The following is a 27,021-nucleotide window of genomic DNA, read 5'->3' on the forward strand; positions in this document are numbered from 1 at the left end:
GCAGAGCCAGAGGGCAGATTTCAGACCTGGTCCCAGTGTGTCTCGGCCCTGACAGACAGGGGAGGGGACAAATGAGACAGTGTCAATATTGAAACAGGCTAATGGGCTAATGAATGTGGAGAGTTCTGCCTAATGTTCCCAACAGAGCTCCTAGCAAAACCATTAAAGCACTTTTATATGACTAGACAGGCACAAAGCAGTAACTCGATTTATGGGGTACTTTCATGGTCAATTAGGAAGGGAGAGAGAGGAGAGAGGTCTGATAGGGGAGTTTAGTGTGTGTGTGTCTGTGTATGTGTGTGTGTGTGTGTGTGTGCGTGTACATGTGTGTGTAATATGAGTTTATTCGCTTTAGACAGGGTTACGCCTGTTTTTGTCAATATTGTTCTGAGCTGCTACTTGTGATTGTGAGATTGTGACCGGCATGTAGACAGACTGAACAACCAGACAATAAATGTTCTGTCAATCAAACATCATCTTATCTTTCATATGATGACTGACTGGACATTTTCAGCAAAAGACTAATATCAGTTCAAATAGTCACCTGGGAATCCTTTAGACCTCAGTATTTCAGACTGAATAATAAAGTTTGACATTATTTTTCACAAAGCAGTAGCTCCCTGTGGAACCGTCTTATCACCTTCTTTATTACCTTTTACACAGCTGACTGAAGGTGTGGCCCAATGTCCTTTTATCTTCAAAAATGTCCAGATGACTCTGCCCTTGAGGGTCTTACATCAAGTGACAATGATCAGACCTGCAGAGACAAAGCTGACTGCTTTAATCTTAACACGATACCGAGGAGAAAATGATGTTTTCTTGTTGACATGAAATTTTATGGTCACAAAGTGTTCATGCGGTGTCTGAAAAGACTCAATCTAGGTTGCCATGGTTTCTGTTAAAGCTTTGTTGCCATGGCCTTGATTTATTGCTTGGTCATACCAGAAAGTGTTACAGCAAAATCTATTTGCACACTCTTGGGAAAAAGGTGGTGCCAGAAGCTCAGTAAAGTAGTGACTTGTGCACTCATTTGCTAACGTGTCAGTTAGTTGGGGAACATATCTGTGCTATCCACTGGTGTTTTATGATTGGCTGCAAAACATGTATCGTTTGTGGAGCAGTTTACACTCTGGCAGAGCAGGCTTGTATAAAACTGGACAGTGAGACACAACTAATACAATAGCTCTCTGCCAGTTTTCTGTTCCCTCAAAAGTCAGAGCTGCCATGACAGTTTGCAAATGTTAAACAGCACAAATTTATCTGGCAGAGTTCACAAAAGATAAATTCACACAAAAGCTCACCCTGAAGCGAATCTACTGATGACACGATTCAATTGAAATGAATGAATTTCAGTCGGGAATCAAGCTTTTATAAGTGCAACTAGCCCCTTATTTTATGGTCTTTCGTGTAACAGCATTACAATACGGCTGGTTCTGCTATTTTCAAGGGTTTATACTTTTGTATATAAGCACTCTGGTACACTCAGCAAAAAATACATGTGTGATGGCTTTCCAGAGCTCTTAGAGTCCTTGGAGATGCCTGTGAGTGAAATGTGATGTTAGATGTGTTTTGACATTTGGATCTGAGGTGTTTTTTGGGTTTTTTGGGGGGGGAGTGGAGGGGGGGGGTGGGGTTGTGTTGGATACAGGCATCTTGTGTGTTGTCTGTTTTCTTGGTCTGTTTAGTACTAAAGTTGGCCTTACCTATCTATCTATCCATCCATCCATCCATTCATTCACTGATGGGATTTACAGCTGCTCTTTACATTCAGCCATGAACCTGTAGGCACACAGAATCACTGTACAGTCTTGATTCATTGAAGACAGTTCTCATGTATAAATGTTCAATTTGACAAAAATCCCCAAAGCATGAGATCTTACATGCAGAAGAAGAATGATAATATACTGCTGCTTTGCCTGTATCAGCCATGATAAACCCTGAAAGCAGACCCAGATATTCATTAAATCTCATTTAAAACACAACAAAACGAGACATACTTGTGTGTACACCTTTCTCACACAGTCGCATTGTGTAAGTCATACATATTCTGCTCTCTGTTTCACAGAAACACTCAGAAACACTCCACCTCTCCACTCTCTCTTGTTGCGTTACTGTAGTTTCCCTCAGAGAGTTGTTGCGGCAGACAGAGTCAGTGGAGGATATTTTTAGTTTGCGAAAGATGAAGCAGGTAGTACAGTCGGTCTTCTCTCTTTCCCATGATGCATTCAGAGATAAAATGGCTGAATGAAGTGGTTCAGTGTTTAGAGCAGCATTTCAGTGTGTACCCCTAATGGCTCGACAAACCCTGCAGTTGTGAATCACAATACAGACGCCAGCGTGAAGTTCAAGTTGTCGAGCTTGGAGTATTTAATGTGTTCGTTTTAATTTCCAGTTCGTCAAATTAACATGACAGTGCCCCACTGCAAACAATGTGGCAGAGCTGGAGTCTTCTTAAATTGGTTATTTTGTTAGTATTCAATGCATCACTTTTAGCCACAACTAGGCCTCATGGGAGCTGTAGTTGTTGAATGTTAACAAAGTAATTGTTTTATCCTTTGTCAGACATGAGGAGAGGTTCAAATTTGATCTGCCTGCACAGGTGCAGATACCCATTTAACTTAGAGTATTGAGAGAAAATCAAAGGAATGTGTCATTAGTTCTTCATTGTTACAACTAACGTGTTACAGCTAACAGCTAACATGGCTAACAAGCAAGCTGCTGCCTACTTGCACATCTAGCAGCCACACAGCAACATTAGAATTCATGTGAAGTTGTGTTTGTGTTCACCTGATGAATCTAAACCCACTTCTTATTCACTTTCCTTTTAGCTTTAGTTTAGTCTGCACCAATTCCTGAGAAAAATATCTGGCCATTTAGCTGGCTAATTTCCTCACCAGTCACAGTCAGGAGTCCAAATGAACAGTGAAACATGTCTTTCTTGTTGTAATCATTCCTCCTGTTCATACTGACCATTAGAAGATCCATTCATAATGCACTTACAATGTAAAATCCAGAGTCCTCCTTCTGTGCAAAAATTTTATATGTTTATCTGAAGCTAATATGAAGCTTCAGCGTCCAAATGAGTCAAATCAAACAGATATCTTTCAATGTTACAGTCTTTTTAGTGTCAAAGTTCCTCTTTTTGTTACTATACTTCCACCGCAGCTCAACAGGGAAACACTGTCTGAGGAAACACAAAGAGGAAATTTGATGCTAAAAAGATTGTAAATGTGTCAGATATCCACTTGATATGACTAACTCAGACTGCTGAAGCCTCCTATAAGCTTCACATCTACTTTTAAATGACTGTGTGGACACACTGTGGATTTTGGCCTCCATCACTTCCATTGAAAGCACATTTGAAGGATCTTTTAATATCCAGTATGAACAGGAGGAATGATTACAACAAGGAAAACCTCTTTCACTGTTCATATGGACACCTGACTGTTGTTTTAAGACACTGTGAACCTATCCTTTAGTATGAATGAGTGAGTTTGTGAATTACAAAAGGATGCGTGTTTCACCTGAGCTGATTGTTATCATCTGTCATCTTTCTTTGTCCTCCATCAGAAAATCAACCAGATTGCATGAAGCTTTTATCAAACCACTTGACAGAAGTGTCTCTTTACCTCTCACATTTAGGACTCTTGTTTTAAGTTTTAGAGTCAATGGTTTTCCCGAAGTCAAGTGTTTAACATTCACTTATAGTCTGTGGCTCTCAAACTGTGGTGTGAATGGAAGTGAACAAAAGCACTCGGGAGAGAAAAGCACTCAGTGCTTCAAGGATCTCAGATACACACTCGCTGATAAAAAGCTTATTTACATCAGAGGGAAGGGAAACATGGACAAGATTCAAATGCTTTATTCTCAAATTAGATAAGAAAAAGCTTAAATGATCCCTGTGGGGATCTAGAGTCAGTGAAGCAGAATACTGAAGAATATAAATTAGAGTGAAGTTAATGGGGGCTCTAATTATATCACATATAACTATTTCAACACGATAACATGTTTTATTACAATAACAGTGTTTGAACAATAAGAGAAACATCAGCAGCAGATACTTGGGCAAAGAAAAAAAAGAGAAGATGGGTAAAAAAAAATAAGAATAATACATACGTTATTGTAAGAAAAAAAAAGTATTCTCTGCTCTGAAATGCTGGCGGTGTGTCCACTGAAAACTCTGAAAGCACAGCCCCACTGAGTTAACACTCGTACCAAACTCCCTTATAAGAATACACAATTTTAAATAGGCAAGCAACATAATGATATTTTAAAAATAAAGTAACATTAGGAGCCACTATTTAATTTGGCACCTATTTTGTTGGTAAATGTGGACTTGTTTCAGTATAAATGTAACTTAAATGACTAGGTAAAAAGTGATCCATCACCAATCGTTGTTATGTTAAATTGTTGTTTTTTTTCAATGGAGTTCGGTGCTCTTAACGTCACGTCTACCATGTTAATTTCACATCTATGCTGAGAAATCCTTAGCGGCTTCATTGTGGCCGTTTAGCACTCTAACTCCACAACATATATAATGTGTTTCAAAAGAAATCTCTCCTTTACACCGACTTTAAATGATTAGATTAACAAAATAAAGAAAATGTTTCAAATGCAATATTTGTGCGAGAGTATTAGTATAATGCAGTCTAACACAGCAGCCCTGCGTGAAATCCTACCTTCATGAAGGTTAAAATGTTCTGCTTTTGTTCATGTTCAAATACTGAGAATTGATACACAGCCGTGATGGAAACAGAGGAAAATAACTGGAAAAATATGTTTGGACATGTGAGATACACAAAGCCCTGCAGCAGATTCTTCCAGTAACAGCAAAATAGCAACATTTTTTTACATTGTAAAAAGACTCCAAGCCTTCAGTGCTTTTGTAGACACTGCACTCTTTGTTTTTTAGATAGAAATTACAGGAAATGAAAAAAAAAAAAAATACAAATGTCAAGTGATATTAAAGAGGCACTACAGTGTTAATAAAAACACCCGAGAATGTACAATCTGACTTAAAGGTTGTCTGCGTGTGTGTGTGTGTATGCGCCGTCTGGATGTGACGTGATCTGTGGACAGCAAGCCCATCATTTTTCCAGCCTGGACAAATGCCTCATGGTGGAGGACGTCGCCATCCGGTCGGACATGACAGATGACCTGCAGACAGACAGAGAGAGAGAGATACAGAGAGAGAGAGAGAGAGAGAGGCTTCATTAACAGAAAGCACAGCAGACAGAGGAACAGATGATTCTGCCACAGATTTCAATCCCTCCATTTCAGCCAATTAATGAAATAGCTCGACACACGCACACACACATGCACACACACACACACACATGCACACACACACACACACACACACACACAGCCAGGGAGACAGACACAGAAAAAATGGCCATAAGCCTGGTTAAGCAGTTTTAAATTATTCTTTAAATTAAAAGGCTGTACCTGCCTCGCCTTTTAGAGCTTTGTGTGTGTGTGTGTGTGTGTGTGTGTATGTGTGTGTGTGTGTGTGTGTGTGTGTGTGCGTGTGTGTGGGAGGGTGAGTGAGTGTGCTCTGGCTAATGTCTCTGTTGTGACAGTTTTGTCTGGGGAGGAGAAAGGGAGGCAGAGGATAAAGGGTAAAAATCCACACAGCCATGTTATCTGAAGACTGAAACATATTTATTCATCTCACAGACAAACTCCATTCATGCTTCTACAGATGCATCCATCCCCAACATCAACATTTGATTTGTTGTTTGCTCTGCTGCAGCTGAAAAGACTCACCAGTTATTTTAGCTGGACAAATCTTCAATGTTATGATTTATTGACTGGTAGATGATGCTGTGTGAACATGATGTGTTATTGTTTTACAAAATTCTGATCTAGAAGTCGGTAATTTAAAGTGAATAGTGGTTAAAAGAAATAAATACAAAATGGATTTTTAAAGTTTTGTTGTTTTTTTTATTACATGTGTGAATAATCAGAAGCAAATTTCAAGTCCTGAATCATGTGCTTTTATGCCAATTAAGATTTTTAAACAGGCTAAGAGTCACTATAGCACAGAAATACTACAAAAATAATAAATGTACTATAATTGCATTTAAAGGCCATTTAATACTTTTAAATGAACTTTAATGCTTCTTTCTTGCCGTCCCCTTTTTGTCTTAATATCAAGAATGTAATCTGAGATCTGTTGTCTGTCTGCTTTTTAATGAGATCATTTTTCATCTTTGGGCTTGGGGAGGATAGCAAGTCATTCCAATTCAGAAAGCAGAAGGTCAGTGAAGTCGCAAGTCATTAGTGTTAAAGTCAGTGTTGAGTCTTTTTTTATTTTGGCAAGTGATATACAAAGTCATCAGATGCATGACTCAAATCTGTCTCTAGTCAAAGTCATGTTACTTGAGTCCACACCTCTGCAGTTCATTGTGCTGAACATCAAGCACATATACAAAATATCAATATCACATTATATAATACTGATTTCAACCATATTTCCCATCCTTAAATTGGACAACTAAATTAACAGCCTGCAGACTGTAGCAACAGTCATGCAGCTAATTTTATTAATTCACTTTCATTTCCTTTGATTGTGATTAGTCACTTAACATGCAGCCAGAGTGGGCCTATGTAATTACTGTAAATCAGGGTCAATTATATTATGTATCAGGTGGACTTTTTTTTCAGATTAGTAATGAAAATTTTGCTAGTTTTAATTTTCTCCCAGGCAATAAAAGTTTCTTTAGCTAACCAATTTCGGAAATGATGAGATTCTCCAGCTGTTTGAGTAAGAACGAGGAAGACGAGGCAAGAGGAAGGAAATAAAGGAGGAGAAACTGGTGAGGAGAATGAAGAGGAGAAGGGGGAAAGAGAAGCAGGCGACCTGTGCTTTGTGAATAAGGAATAAGGAAGTGAAATGTGTGCGATGACGGGAAAGAAGAGGAGGGTGGGGGTGTTTATAGAGGTGAGGGAGAGGAGGAGGAGGAGGAGGAGGAGGAGGGAGGCTGCTCAAAGGCCTGAAAAAAATAGAGAAAATAGAGAGAAGATGGAAAGAGGGAGAGAGAGCAGTTACACAGCAGGAGAGTCTGAGTGCTCTCCTCCATCAGAGGCTGTTGATTAAAATTTCATTGGCTGAGGCTGGAGGTCGGAGGTGACTGTGCGTGCGTGTGTGTGTGTGTGTGTGTGTGTGTGTGAGAGAGAGAGAGAGAGAGAGAGAGAGCTTCAACATGAGTGATGAAAACTCAGAGCCTCCTCTCTTCATGCACTGACTCACTCCTGTACTCTCACTCTCATTGGCTAATTATCTGTCTTTGTCCCTTGTCTCTTGAGCTCACTGCTTTCTAATTGGCTCTCAACTGTTAAACTGCTCTCTCTCTTACTGGCTCTCTTCTTTTAACACTAAGAGCACTGATTTTACTTGCTTTTAACTACTAGTTTGCATGTGCAAATCCAAATCTTCACAGAAAATAAAATAAATTGTGTTGCCATTACAAAAATGATACTTTATTCATACAATATTCATTTAATGAAAGCAGGTTTTGGACTGGAGCTATTTGTAGATATCCCCTCTGGACTTATGATCGTGTCTTTCAATATTTTTGACATTTGACAAAGTAAATGATCAATTAGTAAATTGAAAAAAAAACGACTGGTAGATGAATTATTGATGAAGATATTCATTTGTCGCAGCACCAGGCTGAGCCGTGTTGAGTTTTTACAGATCAGCCTTCTCTCAGATCAAAGTCGGAGGGATTCCAGTGATGTTCCTTCCTTCTTCCAACAGGTCTCGTCTCCATTAACCTCTTTTTATTGAAGCCTCCTCCTGCTTTTCAAATCAGAACCCACAGGACTCTCTTCCCCGTTTGTCGCGCTGCTTTTTCAATTAAGGCGGAGTGAGAAGGTAGCTGACCACCCTGACAGCACACACAGGTGTTCACACAAACACAGTGTTACTGTAGCAGAGTTGTGTTGGCTCTCTGTGTGACCGCTGCAGTACCAAACAGATCTGTTAGTACTCAATAAAAGCTAAGTTACCGGCCAAGTTATGGAATATGATCATTTGCAACTTTTTGCATTAGCTGTAATACATTTTAGAGAAAGAGTAAAGATGCATGTATAATGTTTTTTTGTCAGCTTATCAGAGATATGTGCATGATGTTTTTCAGCTTGTTATTCATTCAAAATACAACAGTGGCAACTAAAGTAAGTGTGTAAAAGACTGCAGTGATTGTTAATTAATAAAAAAAATCACATATTACGAGAACAGAGCTAAGTAAGCCTTTCTTCAAATAGCATTTGTAATTTAACAGGTGTTCTCATAGTAACAAGTTCTCCAAATTAAACCAGAAAATTTGAGCATGTGCACTCCAGAGTGACACATAGTTTAATCTGATGCTCCTGTCGGCAGTAATCAGCATCATTCGTGATTTCTAAAACTGTTACAAATCGCTGTTAAAAAAAAAAAATAATGATGTTTTATGATGTCTGGTTAGGTTTAGGCACAAAAACCACTTGGTCAGGGGCAGAGAAAGATCATGGTTTGGGCTAAAATGGTTCAACTTTGTGATAATGTGTCTCGCGGTTAGTAATGTGAAACTCACACTTCGAAACGGGAAATGAACAGCAGTCTCCTGTGGCAAAGTTCACTGTTGGGTTATAAAAAAAAATACATGGAAAGCTGAAACATAAACACATTAGTATCTGCTACTTCAGGATTTTCTTGGCATATGAACATCAGCAGTGAGAGTTGCTGTACAGTCCTGTTAAAGATGAAAACACTGATCCATCAAAGACTGTTAGCCTGCAGTTTGTTAGCCTCCAGTGCCCTCAACTCTGCTTCATTCTGTTGCTCTGTAACTCCAACATAGCAGCTGATTTTTCTCTGATTTCAACACCTTGAACCATAAAGGCAGCTGATGATTGATGATATGAGATGAGCTGCTGCAGGTTATCTTTAAAGCTATTTTTCTCTCCAAAGTAAGAATGTGGCCTCTGTAGCTTTAGTTTCACTTCACAATTTTAGTGCTGCCTGCTGCTTTATTGTGCAAATCTTTTACATAAAGAAAAACAATGGTTGGGATTTATAGAATTGTACCTCAGTGAGACATTGGAGAAACATAGATCTATGCAGTGAAACAACCATCATAACCACATCAAAGCACTGTGATGATCAGAGTAGTTTTACTGGGATTGCAGCAGCAGCAGCAGCAGCAGCAGCAGCAGCAGCAGCAGCAGCAATGTTGGAAGCAGAAGCAGGTTGAGATGGTCGCTATCCAGCAGAGTGACTGTGGCTCGTTACTGCAGCTGGCTCTGGGACCACTGCAGTGCAGGCATGAGGAAACTGGTGACTCCAAAATGGCAGCTGTCCATAAGTAAGCCTGTGCTACACTAAATGGCCAAAAGCTTGTGGACTCTTGGTCTGGGGCTGTTTTTAATGGTTTGGACTGCACCCATTACTTGCAATTATGGAGACCTCAACCCCATCCAACACCTTTGGGATGAACTGGGACACAGACTGTGAGCCAGACCTTATCACCCAACATCAGTGTTGAACCTCACTAATGCGCTTGTGGCTGAATGGGAGTAAATCCCTGCAGCCAGGTAGAAAGAAGAGTGAAGGCTGTTAGCAGCAGATTAATGCCCATAGTTTAGGAATAACATGGCTCAAGTATCACATTTTTGCAAGGTTCTGGTATCCAAATACTTTTGGCCGGCTAGTGTATTCTGTGCTTAGCATAAAAACATGAGGATTTTGAAAGTCTCTACAATCTTTGGAGTTTAGAGACTTTAAATGAGTGCTAAACGTGATTTGGTGAGTCCAGCAACACATGAAAAAGGATAAAATAGTTTAAGTACAACTTCATGTACTTCAGGCGAGTGTTAAAGCATCTGGTTTTGTGCTATTTAAATTATAACGCAGGATGTGTAAGTAGTTGTTGTGACTCTAGAGACACCGCCGCAGAAACTCAAACAGCTCCAGCATCTTCACACAAACTGCACTTCAGTCTCTAACAAAGCACCAAACACACATTCACTCTGCAGCGCTGATGCTTGCTCAGACATAAAGGAAGCAGCTCGCTGCCAATGGCACCCGTTTGATATTGTACACACTCCCGAGCATGAGGCATTACATATTCACACACATCAGTTAGAAGTCATTATGCTCTTCTCACTCTTACAAACACACACATCAGCATTAGCAAATTAGCTGAATAAAGAGCCTCTTTTTGCCTTTTCTTTTGAGTGGCTAATTAGCCATCAGAGCCCACTGTGTGGAGAGAGCGAGATCCATCAAGAGGTAGAGCTTCAAAGAGCAGTTTATGGAAGCCAAAGCACTTTAATTAGGACCTATTTGTAGGAGAAAGCGAAAAGAAAAACATCATTTGGAGCCAAAAGCTGTATAATGTGGAGGGGAAATAAACACAGTAATGCACACACAGATAAAGAGAGACAGGAGCAAAAAGGGATTAGACTTGAAGAGGTGATATCCTCACAAGGAGGCTTTATACAGCAGTGTGAGGGGACACTGACTCTGCATATTGAACATCAGGAACCTGTCGTGCTCAGTGAGGAGAGCTAGATAAATGTAACTGCCATGCAGCTATATGAATCAAAATGTCAGATTGTCAAAATGTCAGATGTGCAGAATGTTGTGTGATTTAATCACTTTACGTTGTAGATGCCGTTAATAGAGACCGGTCATGTTCACACGTTTATCATGCTTGTTTAAAGGACCATAGTTTAAATTACAGGTGACCAATTTCTATAGCAGGCTATAGGGTTTTATACTCATTTTCCACCTTCTACACAACATATACAATCAAACACAAATAGAGTTGAAACTTGTTTAAGATGGGTAATCCATCACTATTGACGTTCTGTCACTATTTAATTGGTCAAAATTGTATTTTCATCATGTGGGACTACAAACCCACTCATGTTTACACCCTATTTTCATTGTTTTGGCTGATCCATCACATTTTTCAGTTCATAAACCACAGTTTTACCAGATTCTACAATCCACAGATTTGGAAAAAAAAACATTAACACCACCTTTTGGAGTTTTTGGCCACTATTAGTGTGTATTGTGCACGCACATGCTGTTGGTCTCACATTATGGTAACGCACCAACAAATGTAGCAATTTGCCAAAATAAGCCTGCAAACATGGATGTAAACATTGCAGGATTTTAAATATTTTAAATATTGGTATAGAAAATAATTTATGAAGATGGAAATGCATTCAACACATCTAGGAAACACAGTGTGTTTCAGTAAGAAACACTGAATGTACATATACCTTTTGTTTGTTTACAGGAAAAGTCCACAGGGAACCTTTAAACTAATTATCAAGCTGTTGGTTATAGATCTCACAGACCTGCTGTACATACGGTTGTTATGCAGGCATGCTGTTTTACTATGCAACCGACAATTATAATATTGGCTATATTTGCTTATGATTTCTCTGTCAAATGAATGCTTTATAGAACTGTGTTAATGTTACTGATGGTGAAGATGTGGCTTCTGGTGACAGCACAAATCTCAGCAATACAAAAAAAAAAAAAACAACATATCAAAAACAAGATCTCAGGGGTTAAAAAAAGATTTTTCCTTTTCTGCCGAGGCCTTCAGGCATGGACGCACTGCAGGAGCTGGTCTGTTTTTTCCACTTGTTTGAATTTTTCCAGACTGACCAGTGTGTGTGCACATACACAGTATTGTTATCCAGCTCGTCGAGCAATTCCATGACCAGGGTCTTTGAAGTAAAGGCTGTTGTCTTTTTTTGTCCAGTGTGTCATTGACGTCCACATTTACGTCACATGATTCCCACCATGTGTCCCCTACTGGCCGAGCTGCTTCATCTGTCTGCCTGATGTTACACCCCATGTCTTAATCATGAGAGCATGACAAGGAACTCATCTTTACATGAATAAATAAGTACGAGCAAAGAATTATTTTAAAGCGTTGGAGAGCAAATATGTGTCTAGTCACTTTTAGCAGAGCTAGATTCTGTGTGAGTTTTGGACTTCAACACTGTGTTTCAAATGCTGTGAGTGTGACTTGGTTTTGGTTTTGGCTCACTGTGATCTGGCAGTGAGGTGGACAGTACATGTTTTTGAGTTTGAGTTCTCGCCTTCACTCAGGCTTGGAGGAACATGCCACTGGCTGGACTGTCACTGGTCTTTGTTTCCAGTTTTTCAACTGGAAGTTATGGCGATGATTCTGAAAACAATGTAAAAATGTGTCCTGGAATATCTACCAGAACCAGTTTCCAAACAACATTGAGGTGATAAATAGGCCATGTGGTTGCAGATTCAAAATATATAAAAAGTCTGGTTTTAACATTTTAGTTGTTAGTGAGGATTGTGAGTCATGTTGTCATGTTAAACATTCTCATACTGACTCAAAACCTGATTTAAATGATGTCATTTCTATCTGAATGCTATAACCATATGTGCAGCAGATCATTATAGGAAGTTTTACTTAACAGAATTGTGTAAATGGCTTAATCCTACCATTGTCCTAATGGGAATGTTGTATAATAGTAACTCCAACATAGCAGCTGATTAATATGTAAAATGTAATAGTCATATAACTGTCTGCATGTAAACACAGATGGAGCATCTCCTGCTGAATCCACTTCAGTCTGTTTGCTTAGCTCTGTCCTCGATGATCCTTTGTCTGTCAAAAGCTCTTAGCGCTCCCATCCAGAGCCCTCTGCTCTCTGCATTCATTATTAATGGACCTCAGCAGGCTGAGAACATACACACACACACACACACACACACACACACACACACACACACACAGGCAGGCAGCCCCTGCACATCACTGGTAGCTATTTTAGATGAGATATTAAATCAAACACTCAAAACATGAAGGGAAAGAACGGTCATTGAGGGAACAGGGGATGCAGGAGGACGAGATGGAGTTTTTCTTTTGTTTTTTTCTCTTCAGCTCTAGTCGCATGAAATATATCCACACACACACACATCAATCACACACCAAATTAATTGGTTTTACAAGAAAACAAAAACTAGAATTGCTGTATAGACATTTAATATTAAGTACAATATGCTGTGCTCAACCACAGTTTGATTTTCACTCCAGCGATGACCTTGCATTTGGCTTTGACCTTGACCTCCAAAACAAGTACATAATCAAACAAAGCACCATTGAAACAAACACTACTGAAAATATAGAAGTGAGTATGTTAACTGCAATTGAAGAAGCAATTTCATCCAATATTATATATGACAGCTTATGTGAACAGTTTAATGGCCTTTAGTGATGACTGATGTCCTACACTGATTCAATAATGGAAACTGTTGAGCTGCAGTTAGTGGACAAAGCAGCTGGTTACAGAAATATTTCTCTTACTGGAAATTCACATTTGAAACATTTTCCTCAACACAGAAACACTTGACTTTCCTGGATAATTTAACAGTGTCATAGAGTTATGGTATCACCATCAAAATCAATTTTTTTCTTTTTCAGTTTTATGTATCAAATACTACAGGTACTTAACACTACAGTGTCCATGAACCTCTGAGGCTGTTGCTGTGGAGACGGTGTCAGCAAGTGAAATCCGAGTTCTAGTAAATTCAGAGCATGTGATTGTTGCAATCAGGAAAAAAACACTGCACATTGTATCATACAGACCGTGTTTAAGAAAGCTGTAATTGTGAGTAGGTGAAATTGGGAATTTCTGGCGGCTATGACATCCCCCACTTTTTGAATAATACTATAGAAGTGTCAATCAACTGCTGGCCAAATGGCTGCAAAGCCACCATCACTGTGAGATACATTTAAACATTAACACAAGTGCAGTTGTTTCAGATAGTTATAAATGAGCTGCACACTGTTTATATGGTCTCACTTGTTAAACAAGGGTAACAGAACTGAAATAGCTAATTTGGCTAATTTCACTCCTCTGATTTAATAACAAGAGATTTTTCCATTCTGCCAAAGTAATATAAATCCAACATTAGCTATTTATGTTAATCAGATTTTGAAAGTAAACTGATTTAAACTGATGAGCTTTTAACTTTTTAACTGATAACTTTTTTAACATCAGCTTGTCATTAACATCACAGCAACAGAATTTAAAGCTCTCTTTGGATGTTTCTCACTGCAGCAGTCTCTTGAACTCTAGTTGACTTGTGTCCTAAAATTGTTACGTTCACAGTGCTGTACCTTTGACTTAATGTCAGTGAAGCAGATTATTTTCAGCTCAGTGCTGCATTGATTCAACTAAGAGATTCATGTCCATCCAACTGTTGAAATTTCCCCAAAACAGTCACAAAACAGTCTGTGTGTGTGTGTGTGTGTGTGTGTGTGTGTGTGTGTGTGTGTGTGTGTGTGTGTGTGTGTGTGTGTTATCCGATGTGACCTTTCTCCATATGGTGTGGGACTGAGCAGGGGGACAGGAGGTGAGCCCTACACATGCTATCAGTCTGAGCTGTTAGCCAGCAGCCGCTGATACAAACACACACACACACACACACACACACACACACACACACACACACACACACACACACACACGCTGCAGGCCCTACATGTCATTGTTACCTGATATTCATGGTGTGTAGGAGAAACAGTGGAAGAGAAGGTCATACGTGTGATGTCAGAGGCGGTGCGTTCACTGCCGGCCGTGGGTTTGATTGCCGCTCGCTCCTCTCGCACTGCCTTGGGCTCTCTCTGCCCTCTGTCCTCCCCACCCACCTCCCACAATCCTCAGCATCAGTCCAGCCCCCGCCAGGAGACACACAGACCTTTCTATTTTTGATTTCTAGTCCAAGTACAAACAATGGTACAGTATGCCTCCAGAAATCACTAATAGAGACCGTATTTACTGTATCAGAGAGAACTAGTTCATAGTATTCATAGTGCTGTAATATTCTGAGGACAATGAATAATGAATTTAAAACTTACAATACCAAAATATTATTCCTGAAAAGGAAACATTTTAAATGGGAAGGGGGAAAAAAGCTTCTTCTGCATTTTCTTGCAAATCTTTTCTTTCATCTCCTGAGAACAGCAGCAACAGTAAGACTTCAGAATCCTTCAGGATATGCATCATCTCCAGTAACGTTAACTAAACACAAACCTTAAATTCGGGGCAAAAACTGCATAAATTATACATATCAAAATACTCTTCATGATGACCTTGAACTCTTCAGCGTCTTAAATCTGTTGCCGTGCGACACTAATCAAATACAATTAACTAGTGGAAACAGCGATAACCAAGTCACCCTGAACTACACTGACCTTTTTATTTAAACTTCTGCAAGAAAACACAAAGTTTTTTTTCCATCCTGTTCTTTCCAGGGCTCTGAAGCAGATAATGGTACACCGTTAAGGGAAATTCCAAATCCTTTTCTACAACCTTATATTATTTTATTTCTAGTCATCATTGTTATTTGTTAAGATTAAAAAAAACAATTTAATCATACGTCATATATAGGTGGGATTCAGTCAAAAGCTCTGGTAAAAGATAATAAGTGAACTTTGAGTTTAGAATATTCTATCACAGATACTTTATGTGTTCCCAAGGTCAAGAATAAATCCCCATGCTCAACTATTGTTGCTATGGCTACTCGTAATTTCATATACCTCCCACACTTTACAACGGTAACAGTGGACACTTAACCAATCCTATAAAGATATTTCTGTGATCATAATGTCATTTAAACCCCTGATTGATAAGAATCTTTATACAGACTTACAAACTTTGTTCTTTTACAACCAGGTGGATAATTGGAATGATTAGTTTGGTTGTAATCACTTTAAGGTTGTTATTTGTATTAAACTACTTTTGTTTAAAAGCCGGTCAGATTGGTTGGGTGTGCGATGCCTCTTGGACTCATGCCATAGAAGATTCTGTTGTAAGCCCCAGATCTCAGTAACATACTGTATATACACAGTATATAGCATGAAGACCAAAGAATTCAAACTTTCTCTAAATCATTTAAGGTGCTTAATGAGCCGTTTCTTTGTTTTTTGTAGTACATTCTCACCAGATGGAGCTGCCTGTTGCTATGAGTGATCAATGAACAGTGTACTCATCATTCTACAATCCAAACAAACTCCAGATAACTTGATGGCTGTTTGCTAATCTCTAGTATTGGTTTCCAGATGCATTAGCACTGACTGATCTAATTTAAACAGAGATATAATAGCCCTCTTTTGCATGCTTGACTAGATATTGTATTACACACAGCAATTACTGAAACGAATACCAATGCTAACAAATCACAGCAACAATCTGGACAAAAGGCTAACCAGAAGGTTTTCCCTACAGCACAAGTATTAGCTTTACAAAAGACATTGTTCCTGGGTGTCATCTTTGCCTCTCTACATAAATGCTCATCATTTTCAAGTTTCCTTATGAAGCACTGTACACCCCCCCTCCCCTTTTTGTATTCACATGTAAATGAACATCCCTAAGAAAAAAAGACATTCTTTTAAAGGGAGGAAGAAAGGGGGGGGGGGGAAGAGGGAGAGGGAAGTTCAGCTTATCACCACTCAACAGATGTTCAGACTAAACGTGTGGGTCTGTCTGTCTCGTCACTGAGGCTGAGCGGAGGAAAGCTTCCAGCTCTGGCCTGACTGAATGGACAGAGTCAACCAGCTGCAGCTAAGACAAAATATTTCTATAGTGGCTGTAATTTGCTCTGATGACAGAGGTGGAAAGTGCCAGAGGATCAGGATGAGAACTTTCAGCTGCCAGAGGCCTTTTGCCAAATAGAGGGAATTCATTTTCCAAGTAGATACAGTGAAGGGACCCTATGCTGCAGGACAGTGCTGGAGCCAGGCATCATAAGTAAGTGCTGAGTGGACAGTTAGAGAGAATAAACTGGCCTGCTGTCTCTACCCTCTCTTTCTTGGCAAAAACATCACAAAAAACAATTTCTTATATAGGACTATAGCAGGATTTAGATCCCTGCTGGACCCAACATGAACATTATGGTGCAGGAATTGGGTACTCCATTGTTGGCTTGACATGTGGTCGACCTTGTCATAAATGAAAATACAGTGTTATTGGGCTTAACCATGAATATAAGAATGTAAATGCATTCAAATATGGGATGCCCTGGTGGCCTAGTGAGTTATTTAACATATTGACCTCATAATCAGTTCAAGTCCTTTATGCATGTCATCCCTCATCTCTCTCCCCTCATTTCCTTTAAGCTTTCTACTGTCTTTACTACATAATAAAGACAAATAATCATCCTATGCATATTGTTTTGCATATGATGGAGTTTCATTTTGTAAATACTAACAGTTTGAAAATGCAGTGTTTCATAGGTTCAGGTTTGGCTTTTTTCAGTTTATGCCTTAAAAAATTTTTTTAAAAGCTGTGTAAACTGTCGTCAATCATTCATGAAGGCCATATGTGTCCTACTTTCCCTGCAGACTGGGGCATACAGAATTTTGATATAAAAAAACAGTGTTGCAGGTGGGTGAGATCGAAGCAGGAGCAGGATTGAATAAACAGTCCCATGTAGACCTCAAAGGTACGGTCGAAATCCCGTATTTCTTCTAATAGTGGCCGGGGTCTTTATTTAGCTCAACCACAGAGGGTACCAGGCCTTTATTGGAAGCAGGCTCATATTAGAGAGAGGCCTTATTTATAATTCCCTCTGTTTGATAAGTGTATTTGCTCATATTTTAGTATGAAGCCTCCTTGTTTTCTCACCTGCTTCCGTTTGCTCTGTTAAATTTTTGTTACTGCATTACCGGTAATCTACTTGATCAGACATATGGAGCAATAATTCTAGCACTTGAGTTCCACCCAGAACATTTTGGCAGTGCACCACTTAGCAGGTATCATGCTCATGGTGGTATGCTCGCCAGCTTAGCCAAGTTACCCTGGTTACCCTGGTTACCCATGCTGATGTAGTGTCACTGTCAACATTATTATTAAAATATGCACCGTTATCCCCATATTTAAACGATATCACATCTCCTCCGTCCTCCTCCCTTCTCTGTGACTACTATTTGTGTTTAACTGGCATGAACATTATATAACAGGCACCAGGAGTTTATCCACCCTTGTTTGTGTTGACCACACCCCCGGTCATTATCAGAGACACGGCTTTTAATTGACTACCATCTTTTATTTGAGGAAATAAGTTTGGAGAGGAGAGGTGTAGCCTTGGGGTTAGAAAAAGTAGGTTAGCAAGCTACAAGTTTTTGGCTCAAGTCCTTTGAGGTGATGTGACAGGTGCCCTTGACCAAAGCACAGAAAGCCAGGAGACCAACAACTGTGGTGATGCTGCTCTGATGCCAAACTCTTGAAAAAATGCACAGATGTCTCTGTTATCTCTAGAACAGGTTGGATAAACATGCATAGAAATACTGGCTTCTTTTTTCCTTGTTTCTCTCTCTTTTTCTTCCTTCTTTCATCTCCCTTTGTTTCTTTATTTGACTTTCCCTCCATCATCTTGCTCTCCTTCCTTCCTGTATCTCGCAATAAAACTTCCATGGCTGGTTGGTTTGGGTGAGCAGAGGGAAACAGGCAAGGCTTCCACAGTTCAGGGCTCCAGAGAGCTCAGCCAGGCAGCAGCAATCAATCACAGACTAAATCCCTCCTCTCTCAGGACTGCCGTGTGCCAGGTGACATGGTCAACAGCTGTAGAGAAATACTGCATAAAGCCTACAGTGGGTATTTGTATTCAAATAGACTAGTAAACACAGCCTCTGAAAGGTCTACAGTTTGAAGAAAACTACCAAATATACCTGAGTCAAAGACAAGACTCCTAACAAGAAAAACTACACCATTGCTATTTGTTCAGACACTTAAACTGACCCCTGTTTATGTTTTATTAACAACCTCTTGCGCGTTACGAATAGTGACTCCTCTTTCAGGAGCAAAGGCAGAAGGATTGGGACATTGTTATGTTGTTAGACATCAGGGTGGATGGTTGTGGTAAAAGTTTTCTTCCTAACCTTCATCAAGTAGTTTTATTTGCCAAAACTTAACCATGCATTAACCATAGACGTGGCAGTTCAGAAAATGCTGGAATGGTCATATAGGTGATTTTGGAAGGTACAGACAGATGTGTCAGTGTATTTTGTCCTGTATGAGTACTTGTTTGAGAGGCAAGATTAACACTGATACGTTCATTTGGCGAGCAGAGAAGTTGGCATCTTATGTTTTGTATGATTCCACTGCTTACTGTTTCAGTCAGAGACATGTTACAAAGTTATCATTTATTGCAAATGGTTGTTCAATTAGATTTGGCAGGAAGGGTTCTGGTCTTTGAGGGAGTTCTCAAAGACGCCATGTTTGTTTAACCATGACTGAAACAGTGATGTTCTTCAGTGATTGTCTATATGCTGTGATAAGGCCAGTTAACACAAAAAGTGATCTAACAGGTGTAAAGTATATGATTTTTCTTTTTTTTTTGAGTATTATTTTTAGTGGCCCATTATTCATAACAACATATAAACCACACAAAAGTCAATGCCCAAAACCCATGTTAAACATACACACACATGCACTCACACACACACACACACACACACACACACACACACACACACATACATACCAGGGGAGAGGGATACAAATAACTAAGATAAGTTCATTTTAACAAGTTGGCGACTTCCAGTCTTTGTGAATAAGTTTTTTTGCTAATACCACGGCCATCAACACATTATTTTTAGTGGCCCATTATACATAACAACATATAAACCACACAAAAGTCAATGCCCAAAACCCATGTTAAACATACACACACATGCACTCACACACACACACACACACACACACACACACATACATACCAGGGGAGAGGGATACAAATAACTAAGATAAGTTCATTTTAACAAGTTGGCGACTTCCAGTCTTTGTGAATAAGTTTTTTTGCTAATACCACGGCCATCAACACATTATTTTTAGTGGCCCATTATACATAACAACATATAAACCACACAAAAGTCAATGCCCAAAACCCATGTTAAACATACACACACATGCACTCACACACACACACACACACACACACACACACATACATACCAGGGGAGAGGGATACAAATAACTAAGATAAGTTCATTTTAACAAGTTGGCGACTTCCGGTCTTTGTGAATAAGTTTTTTTGCTAATACCACGGCCATCAACACAGCTGTTTGAATGTGTGAAAGGAGAGTTATAGACTCCTCTGAGCATCCAAAGAGAGCGAAGTCCCTGTCAGGAGATAAAATTTGTTTTCTGACTCTGGGTCCATGTGTGTCCTTTTCTTGCAGACATGTCTAGAGTTGGAGCGGTATCTACAGACGGAGCCCAAACGTCTCTCAGAGCTGTTTGATGAGGAGCTGGACTGTCTCTTAACGCCATCCTTCATGCAGGGTGGTGACAGTGACGAGGACCTGATGGACCCCCTCCTCCCCAGCCTGCCCGACCAGCCCAGCCCGCCTCCACTACTGGTAACTCTCCCCAAGGTCCAGGCCAAAATCCTCCAGATGCCCAACCACAGCAAGACCCAAGCAGAAGCAGGAACTGAAACCCTCACAACAAAGGAGCAAGTCCTTGGAGGGGTCAGCGCCGCACAGCTTAGCGCTGCCGTCACATCCCTAACACCACCATCATCACCAGAGCTCGGCCGCCACCTCATCAAACCCACACAAACGCTGACTGCGACGGCAGATGGCACACTAACACTCAAACTGGTGGCAAAGAAGGTAGGGTTAGGGGCGGCCAAACTGGTGGCAGCACGAGCATTACCGTCCCCACCGAGCCGAGGAGGAGCCCTCAGTGACAGCGAGCAGGGAGGAGGAGGAAGTCTGGGAGGAGACGTACCAGAGAACAAGAAGAGAGTCCACCGATGCCAGTTTAACGGCTGCAGGAAGGTTTACACCAAGAGCTCCCATCTGAAGGCACATCAGAGGACCCACACAGGTAAGATAACACATACCTTTATTTACCTTCATTACATTTAGCTTCAACATAAGTACTTTAGGTTGAAGTGCATACTGGTGACTTTATTTTAAGGTTGTATCATTTAACTTCTGTCCCCTAAAATTCATGGACTATGTATAAAAAGGGCTAGGAGTCCTACACTGTTCACCTGATGTAGATGTAAACACCGTCAAATGACGTCAGCATTATATAATTTTGAATCCAATGTGCTGGGGGACAGAGCCAACTCAACAAAATATGTCTAACCCTCACAATACTTTCTGACTGCGTTGTTTGCAGTCAACAATGCTGTTTTTAAAACCTGGAGCTTTGATAAGTAAGGCCAGACTAGATGCACATAAACCAAAAGATACTTTTCCTGGGACTTGCTCAGGATTTGGTGTTGCAGAAGAAAAGATCTGATGTTGGTAATTTTCAGAAGTAGTAGAGGATTATGGCCTCTCTTCTTCTTCTTTTTTCCTCTCAGATTATCCTCCAGATTTATTAATTTCCTCGTGAGTCTTTATACCAGCTCAGTGCCAAAAGGCCCTGCCTCAGTAATTGCCTGCTGATTGATAGACTGGTAGTAAATGCCTTTACAAAGTCAGCCGTGTCCAACTGGGTCTGACATGCAGCTTTAGCCACTAACTACAGCTGCCTTCTCGGTGACCCTCAGACAGAGCACGCACCAGGCTATGTGTCCAGGGGCTGTGAGCTGCAAGCTTAGCATGTGGGTTGCAGCAGACATACAAGAAAGGATGGATTTGACTGATGCTGAGATTATAATGAATTGAGTTCAAACAGCAAAAGTAACCTGAACTCAGCCTGAAACTTAATATCTGTCATGGTCAGAGGTTTAGTCAGTATGGACCAGCCTGTTATATTTTTATGGATGTGTTATTGCTCGTAACACATGGAAACAAAACATTTCAATCAATTCCACTGTTAAGTCTGTAGACCAAACAGAGGAAGATCTTTGTTTTGTGTATAGTCTTGGGTCATGCACTGATGAAAAAACTATTCATATTTTTTCTGTTTTACGCAGTATAAGGAATTGGGGCAAAGAAAAAGTTGTGCTTCAACTTTTCAGCAGATTTCATCAGTAAACCAACCAAAGCAGCATACAGAGCAGTGAAATTGAAGTGATTGAAGGCTTATCACGCGTGAAAACATCACACACCAGTAATATCAGGAAGGATTTTACAACTGTGGAAAGTTATCATAAAGACAATCTACAGATAAAATATCTGTAGTTGCTACAGTATGACCACCAGGTTAGCATCAGAAAGAAATACGCTGTTCACATTACAAAGTAATCTACCAGAAGCATGTGTTGGTATGTATTTGATTGGCCAACACAGCTTGGTGACCCTGCATTTTTTGTGCTGCTGTATCAGCACCCCCACTGCGTCAATCAGAAATGAATGAAGGGGCTGTATTTTTTCATGAAGTGCCTTAAGAGTCATTTTGTGTTTTTAGGTGGTAACCAAAGACCTGATTCAATGGTACAGACTTTATGAATTGTCTGTGTGAAAATGCATTTAGCATTTGTTGTGTTTTGGTCATCTAGAGCTGCAATACTATTTTTGAAGTGACAGGAACTAGTGTGTCACAGTTTTGTACATTCTTAGAAACTATTCATCTGTTTCTAAGTGGAAATGCCTGCTGGATTGGATGTATTTTAGCCTGGGAAACTCAGGCTGAATACGTCACTTATCTGCAGTATGAGGTGTGTGCAGGCTTGTACCACCTCCAGGTAGCATTATTCAACTTTGGCTTGTACCACAGCATCATTCACAGTACGGAGTGGTTCATGGCCTCCAGTTGTCATCATGTGGTGATAGCAGTTTCCTTGGTATTCACCAGGATTACAATACATAGCCTGCAGACCTCCACTGTATTAATACTAGCAACCTTGGCATCATTAATCCAGCGTGTTACAGGCTTATATGATCCCAGCGACCATCACATGGCTTTAAGTATAGCATTACATTCCAGGGCAGCACCTAGCATAAGCAGGGGAACCTGCAGCTGTAACTTTATTATAGCTAATCCAGGGTGGTGCAGCTAGTGTTCTGGTAGCATGACCGCTAACTGCAGTATCTTTAATCTTCTGATGAGTCTACGGTCGAGTCATGCCAACCAACAATGAGTTTTTAAATGCAGATTCATTCACTGAAAAAAAAGAAAGACACCCTGCAGCTTCTTCACTCTGTGTGTGTATGTGTGGTATAAATGTGGGGGCGGTGTATTCCCTCCCAGTGTGTTCATTACAAGCACAGCTCTGTGGTTTAATTAGCTTAATCCTCTTTTTGGGTTATTATGACCATAAATCATTGAACATACATGTAGGGAGGGATTAACATAGCAAAGACTACAGGGAGGAGCAGCTGCAGAAAGCCTGCACAGCATCAGTACACTTACTGTCACATAGTGCACACCAGAGGCCATTAGAAACATCGTTATAGGGAGGTCTGTCAGGAGTATACTGTACATGTGCTGCAATTTCACATAATGCTGGTAATGGTATTCCTAAATGCATATCCAAAACAGTTGCTCTGAACTACAGAACTGCTGAACTGCTTCAATTAGCAATGAGTTGTTACATTATTAAATGTACAAATTAATTCAGTAAATCTCCAAATAATTCAGGCAGAGCTGTTCTGACTCTGAGCCAGGGTTTTTCTCTCTTGGATGTCTAATAACTGTAGGAATTACCAATACTTGTATCCTGGTTGTTATTCAAGCAGCAGCCCCCCCCCCTTGGCACCCGGCACCTGTGATAGCAGAGTAGATGAGCAGTTTTGGAGGGAGTGTTTGTCTTTCAAAAGTCTTAACTGCACTTAATGAAATTTTGGGGGAGTAACATCATCTGTGTGCGCTCCTTTTTCTACAACTGTCAACGTACCTGATACAATATTTGGATGTGCATATGCTGCATTGCAGCACACAGGAACACTCCCAACATTTTGGAAAATGCACATAGCTGCTGTCAGATGATGATGTGCTTCTAGGACAGAAATAAAACAGAGTCAAGTTTAGCGTACTGTAGATTAGCACGCAGACTGGAAGCTGAGGGAAATTGTTGGCCTAGCGTCATCAAAAGTAACAAAAAATGTAGACGGTCCAACAGCTCCAAAGTGTGATTTAATGATGTGTGATATATGAACTGTGAACGGCAGTCATAGATGCAGTTCAGGAAAAAAAAAGAGAAAAGGCGAAACACAATTTTTTCCCTATAGGTTTTGGTTTTTATGGGGTTTTTTGCAGATTGTTATCTACATAGAACTACAGTGAAGAATATAAAACATCTGGATGAAAATGCCCTTAAGAGCAAATGTCTAAACTTTGTTAGAGTAACACTCTAACACCTCATTTACAATGTCAATATTGTCAATATTTTAAGGCAATATTTCAGACCTTTGACTGTTCATATGTTTAATGCATGACATTTAATATCAGAAAACAAACATTAATATCTTTTGGGGGTCAAAACTAGTCTGATTTATTTATTTGCAATTCATTTCTCTGCTCATCAGTGCATCTTTCACACTTCTGTATTGGAAATGTAAAATTATATATTGTTACATCCTACTAAATAGTCAAAAACAGTAACATTAAATAGAATAAAAAGTAAATGTTTTTCCTCCTTTATCCAGCCAGGGATTTCCATTCATTTCAATATGAGAAAATCTACTGACAGACTGTAAATAAACAACTGTTTTGCTTGAGTTGTGTAATTTACGTTCTGTCAGTGTTACATTATCATCGCATGGTAAAGTAGAGCGCTGTGCTGGATTATCTCACAACCATAAAATTGACACAGACTTGATGTTAACTGTAATGGTTCATGGAACTGAAGCAAGTTTCAAGTATGTGCTAATTGATTTTGGAGACAAAATATACAATATTTTACACATTTACAAAATGGTTAACTGTGATGTAAAGTGTAATTATGTGATATGTGGTTAATGGGCTAAAACATGAAAAATCACTGGCATGGTTACTGCAGTTTGAGTCTGACTTTCCAAGACCTCAACCCCAGCCCCACCCTCTGTGGTACCTCATGTGGATTCAGGAAAAACCCTGCTGTAACCCCAGACCTCCACACACATATAACTATATACCTCTACACCCACAATCCTACCTCCAACCTGCTCTCTCTCTCTCTGTCTTCCACTTGCTCATTCAGTTTGGGTTGCCAAGCAACTGCATCACACTCTTCCATAATTGGTTGGTGGCTGGTGGATTGTCCATGCCTGTTAATGTCTCTCTCCCACTCTCTCTCTCTCACCCACCACCCCTCACCCACCCTCCATCCCCCCCTCCTCTCTTTCTCTCAGTTGCTAGGTGACTTTATCACGCATCCTTGCCTTGCCGCGCTATAATTGGCTGGCGTCATGGTTGCTGTGGCGTCAGGCCCGAACTGGCCTTGCTTTATTCCACTAACAGTGTGTGTGTGTGTGTGTGTGTGGGAGAGAGAGAGAGAGAGAGAGAGAGAGAGAGAGAGAGAGAGAGAGAGAGAGAGAGAGAGAGAGCATGTGTGTGTTTGAGCATGTATGTGTGTTTGAGGGGGGTCCTATTGAAGGAAGATAGGGTGCTCTGGCCAATTACAGAAGACGGGTGTGAAACAGCCGCCTGTCTGGCACCTGCGGCTCCCACTCATACCCCATATCACACACACACACATGCAGGTTGAGAGTTTAACGTTTCTCCAACAGGCCTAGACGATAAGATGCCAAGTGGTTTGCTATTGTATGTTGAAAATATGGGTACTTTATTGGGTCCTGAGTGAGGAGGACTCTGTGGAGTGAGTAGGAGGATTCACACATACAGATACTACTGCTGAAGACTCAACATGGATGATACGTGTTTCTTTATTGAACTAGAGGTTATCTCTTGTAGAATCATTCTTCACAGCTGTACCAGAGGATTGTGGGCCTTTATAAAAAATAGAGAACTTCTTGTTGTACCTTCAAAGTAGAGTTAATATGTGTAGCTTGTCTCTTTGAGCAAAGGAAATGCAGCTGGGATCATAGTGACTGACTGATCATAGTGGAAATGGCATTGGCATGTACAGATATATGTGCAGATATGCAAAAATAAAAAAAATAAAAAACTTTGCAGCAATAAACTACAGTTATAAATGTTTTATTGGCCGCAATTTATGTTGAGCTGCTGAGGCTCTTTTTTTGTTTTTTTAACGATTTTTAAATTATTATTAATTATGTTTACTGTTAGTGTCTTCTTCAACAGTAATTGTAAAGTATCCTTACTCAGACATATCTTTATCACAAAATGTTTGCTATGTGTTCACATTCTTTTTTTTAAAGAAGGATAAAATAGAAGACTTTCACTTTCAAGCCACTTATTCTAATCAGGGTCACAGAGCAGGGCTGCCCAAATACTTTCCCCAGCAAGTTCCCAAAGTCCCTCCTGAGGGATCCCTGACACATGCTGGGAGATGTAGTCCCTCTTGTACTAGTCCAGCTTGCTCTGGGTCTCATCCAGGTTTTCCACCAAGTCAGTGTCTGAATCATCTCTACTGGTTCCTCTTGATGTGAAGCAGTGACATCTTGATTACAAGGTCTTCCAAATACCCAGTGCGTCTCTCGCCAACTTGCACAGAAACCTCACTTGTACTTGCATTTTTGTCGGTCTTGTTGGTGTCAAGATTTCCTCCATCATCATCATTACCACAGTTGACGGCAGTCACAAACTTTTTTTTTTTACCAACCCATCAGGCTTTCACAGTCTAGGATGAGACCTTGACATCATGCCAGTGTCTAAGACTCTCTGGATGTGTTGTTCTTGAATGGTTGAATTGTTGTTTTATCTTTGTTAAAATGATGAGTTGCTTACGGAAGAGGGATATTCATTTAGCTTGTATATGGACAGAAAAACCACAGGAACATCAGCTTTTCAGAAAGACTGATCAAAGTAACCCTCAGTGACAAAGCCCACTGAATTACAGACACCATGCAAGGGAAGCTACAGTAGGCGATCTCTTAGAGCTCAGGATAATTGAACTCTGATCTTGTCCACAATCAGATCAACTGTGCAGGAGCTGGCAGAGGAAGGCCTATCACCAGAAATGCACAATGGTGAGCAAAACAAAACCCAGATCTC

General features: G+C 40.2%; 1 protein-coding gene across 1 annotated transcript in view; it reads left to right on the forward strand.

Annotated features, from left to right (window-relative positions):
- The window catches only part of klf7b (Kruppel-like factor 7b), a 70,280-nt gene that overhangs the window by 26,956 nt on the left and 16,303 nt on the right, over window positions 1–27,021 (forward strand). Inside the window, exon 2 of the mRNA XM_042426270.1 lies at window positions 20,241–20,892. Coding sequence (XP_042282204.1) covers window positions 20,241–20,892 — 652 coding nt within the window. The remainder of the gene's footprint in view (window positions 1–20,240; window positions 20,893–27,021) is intronic.

The sequence above is a fragment of the Thunnus maccoyii genome, chromosome 11 (genome assembly GCF_910596095.1).
Source record: "Thunnus maccoyii chromosome 11, fThuMac1.1, whole genome shotgun sequence".
NCBI lineage: Eukaryota > Metazoa > Chordata > Actinopteri > Scombriformes > Scombridae > Thunnus > Thunnus maccoyii.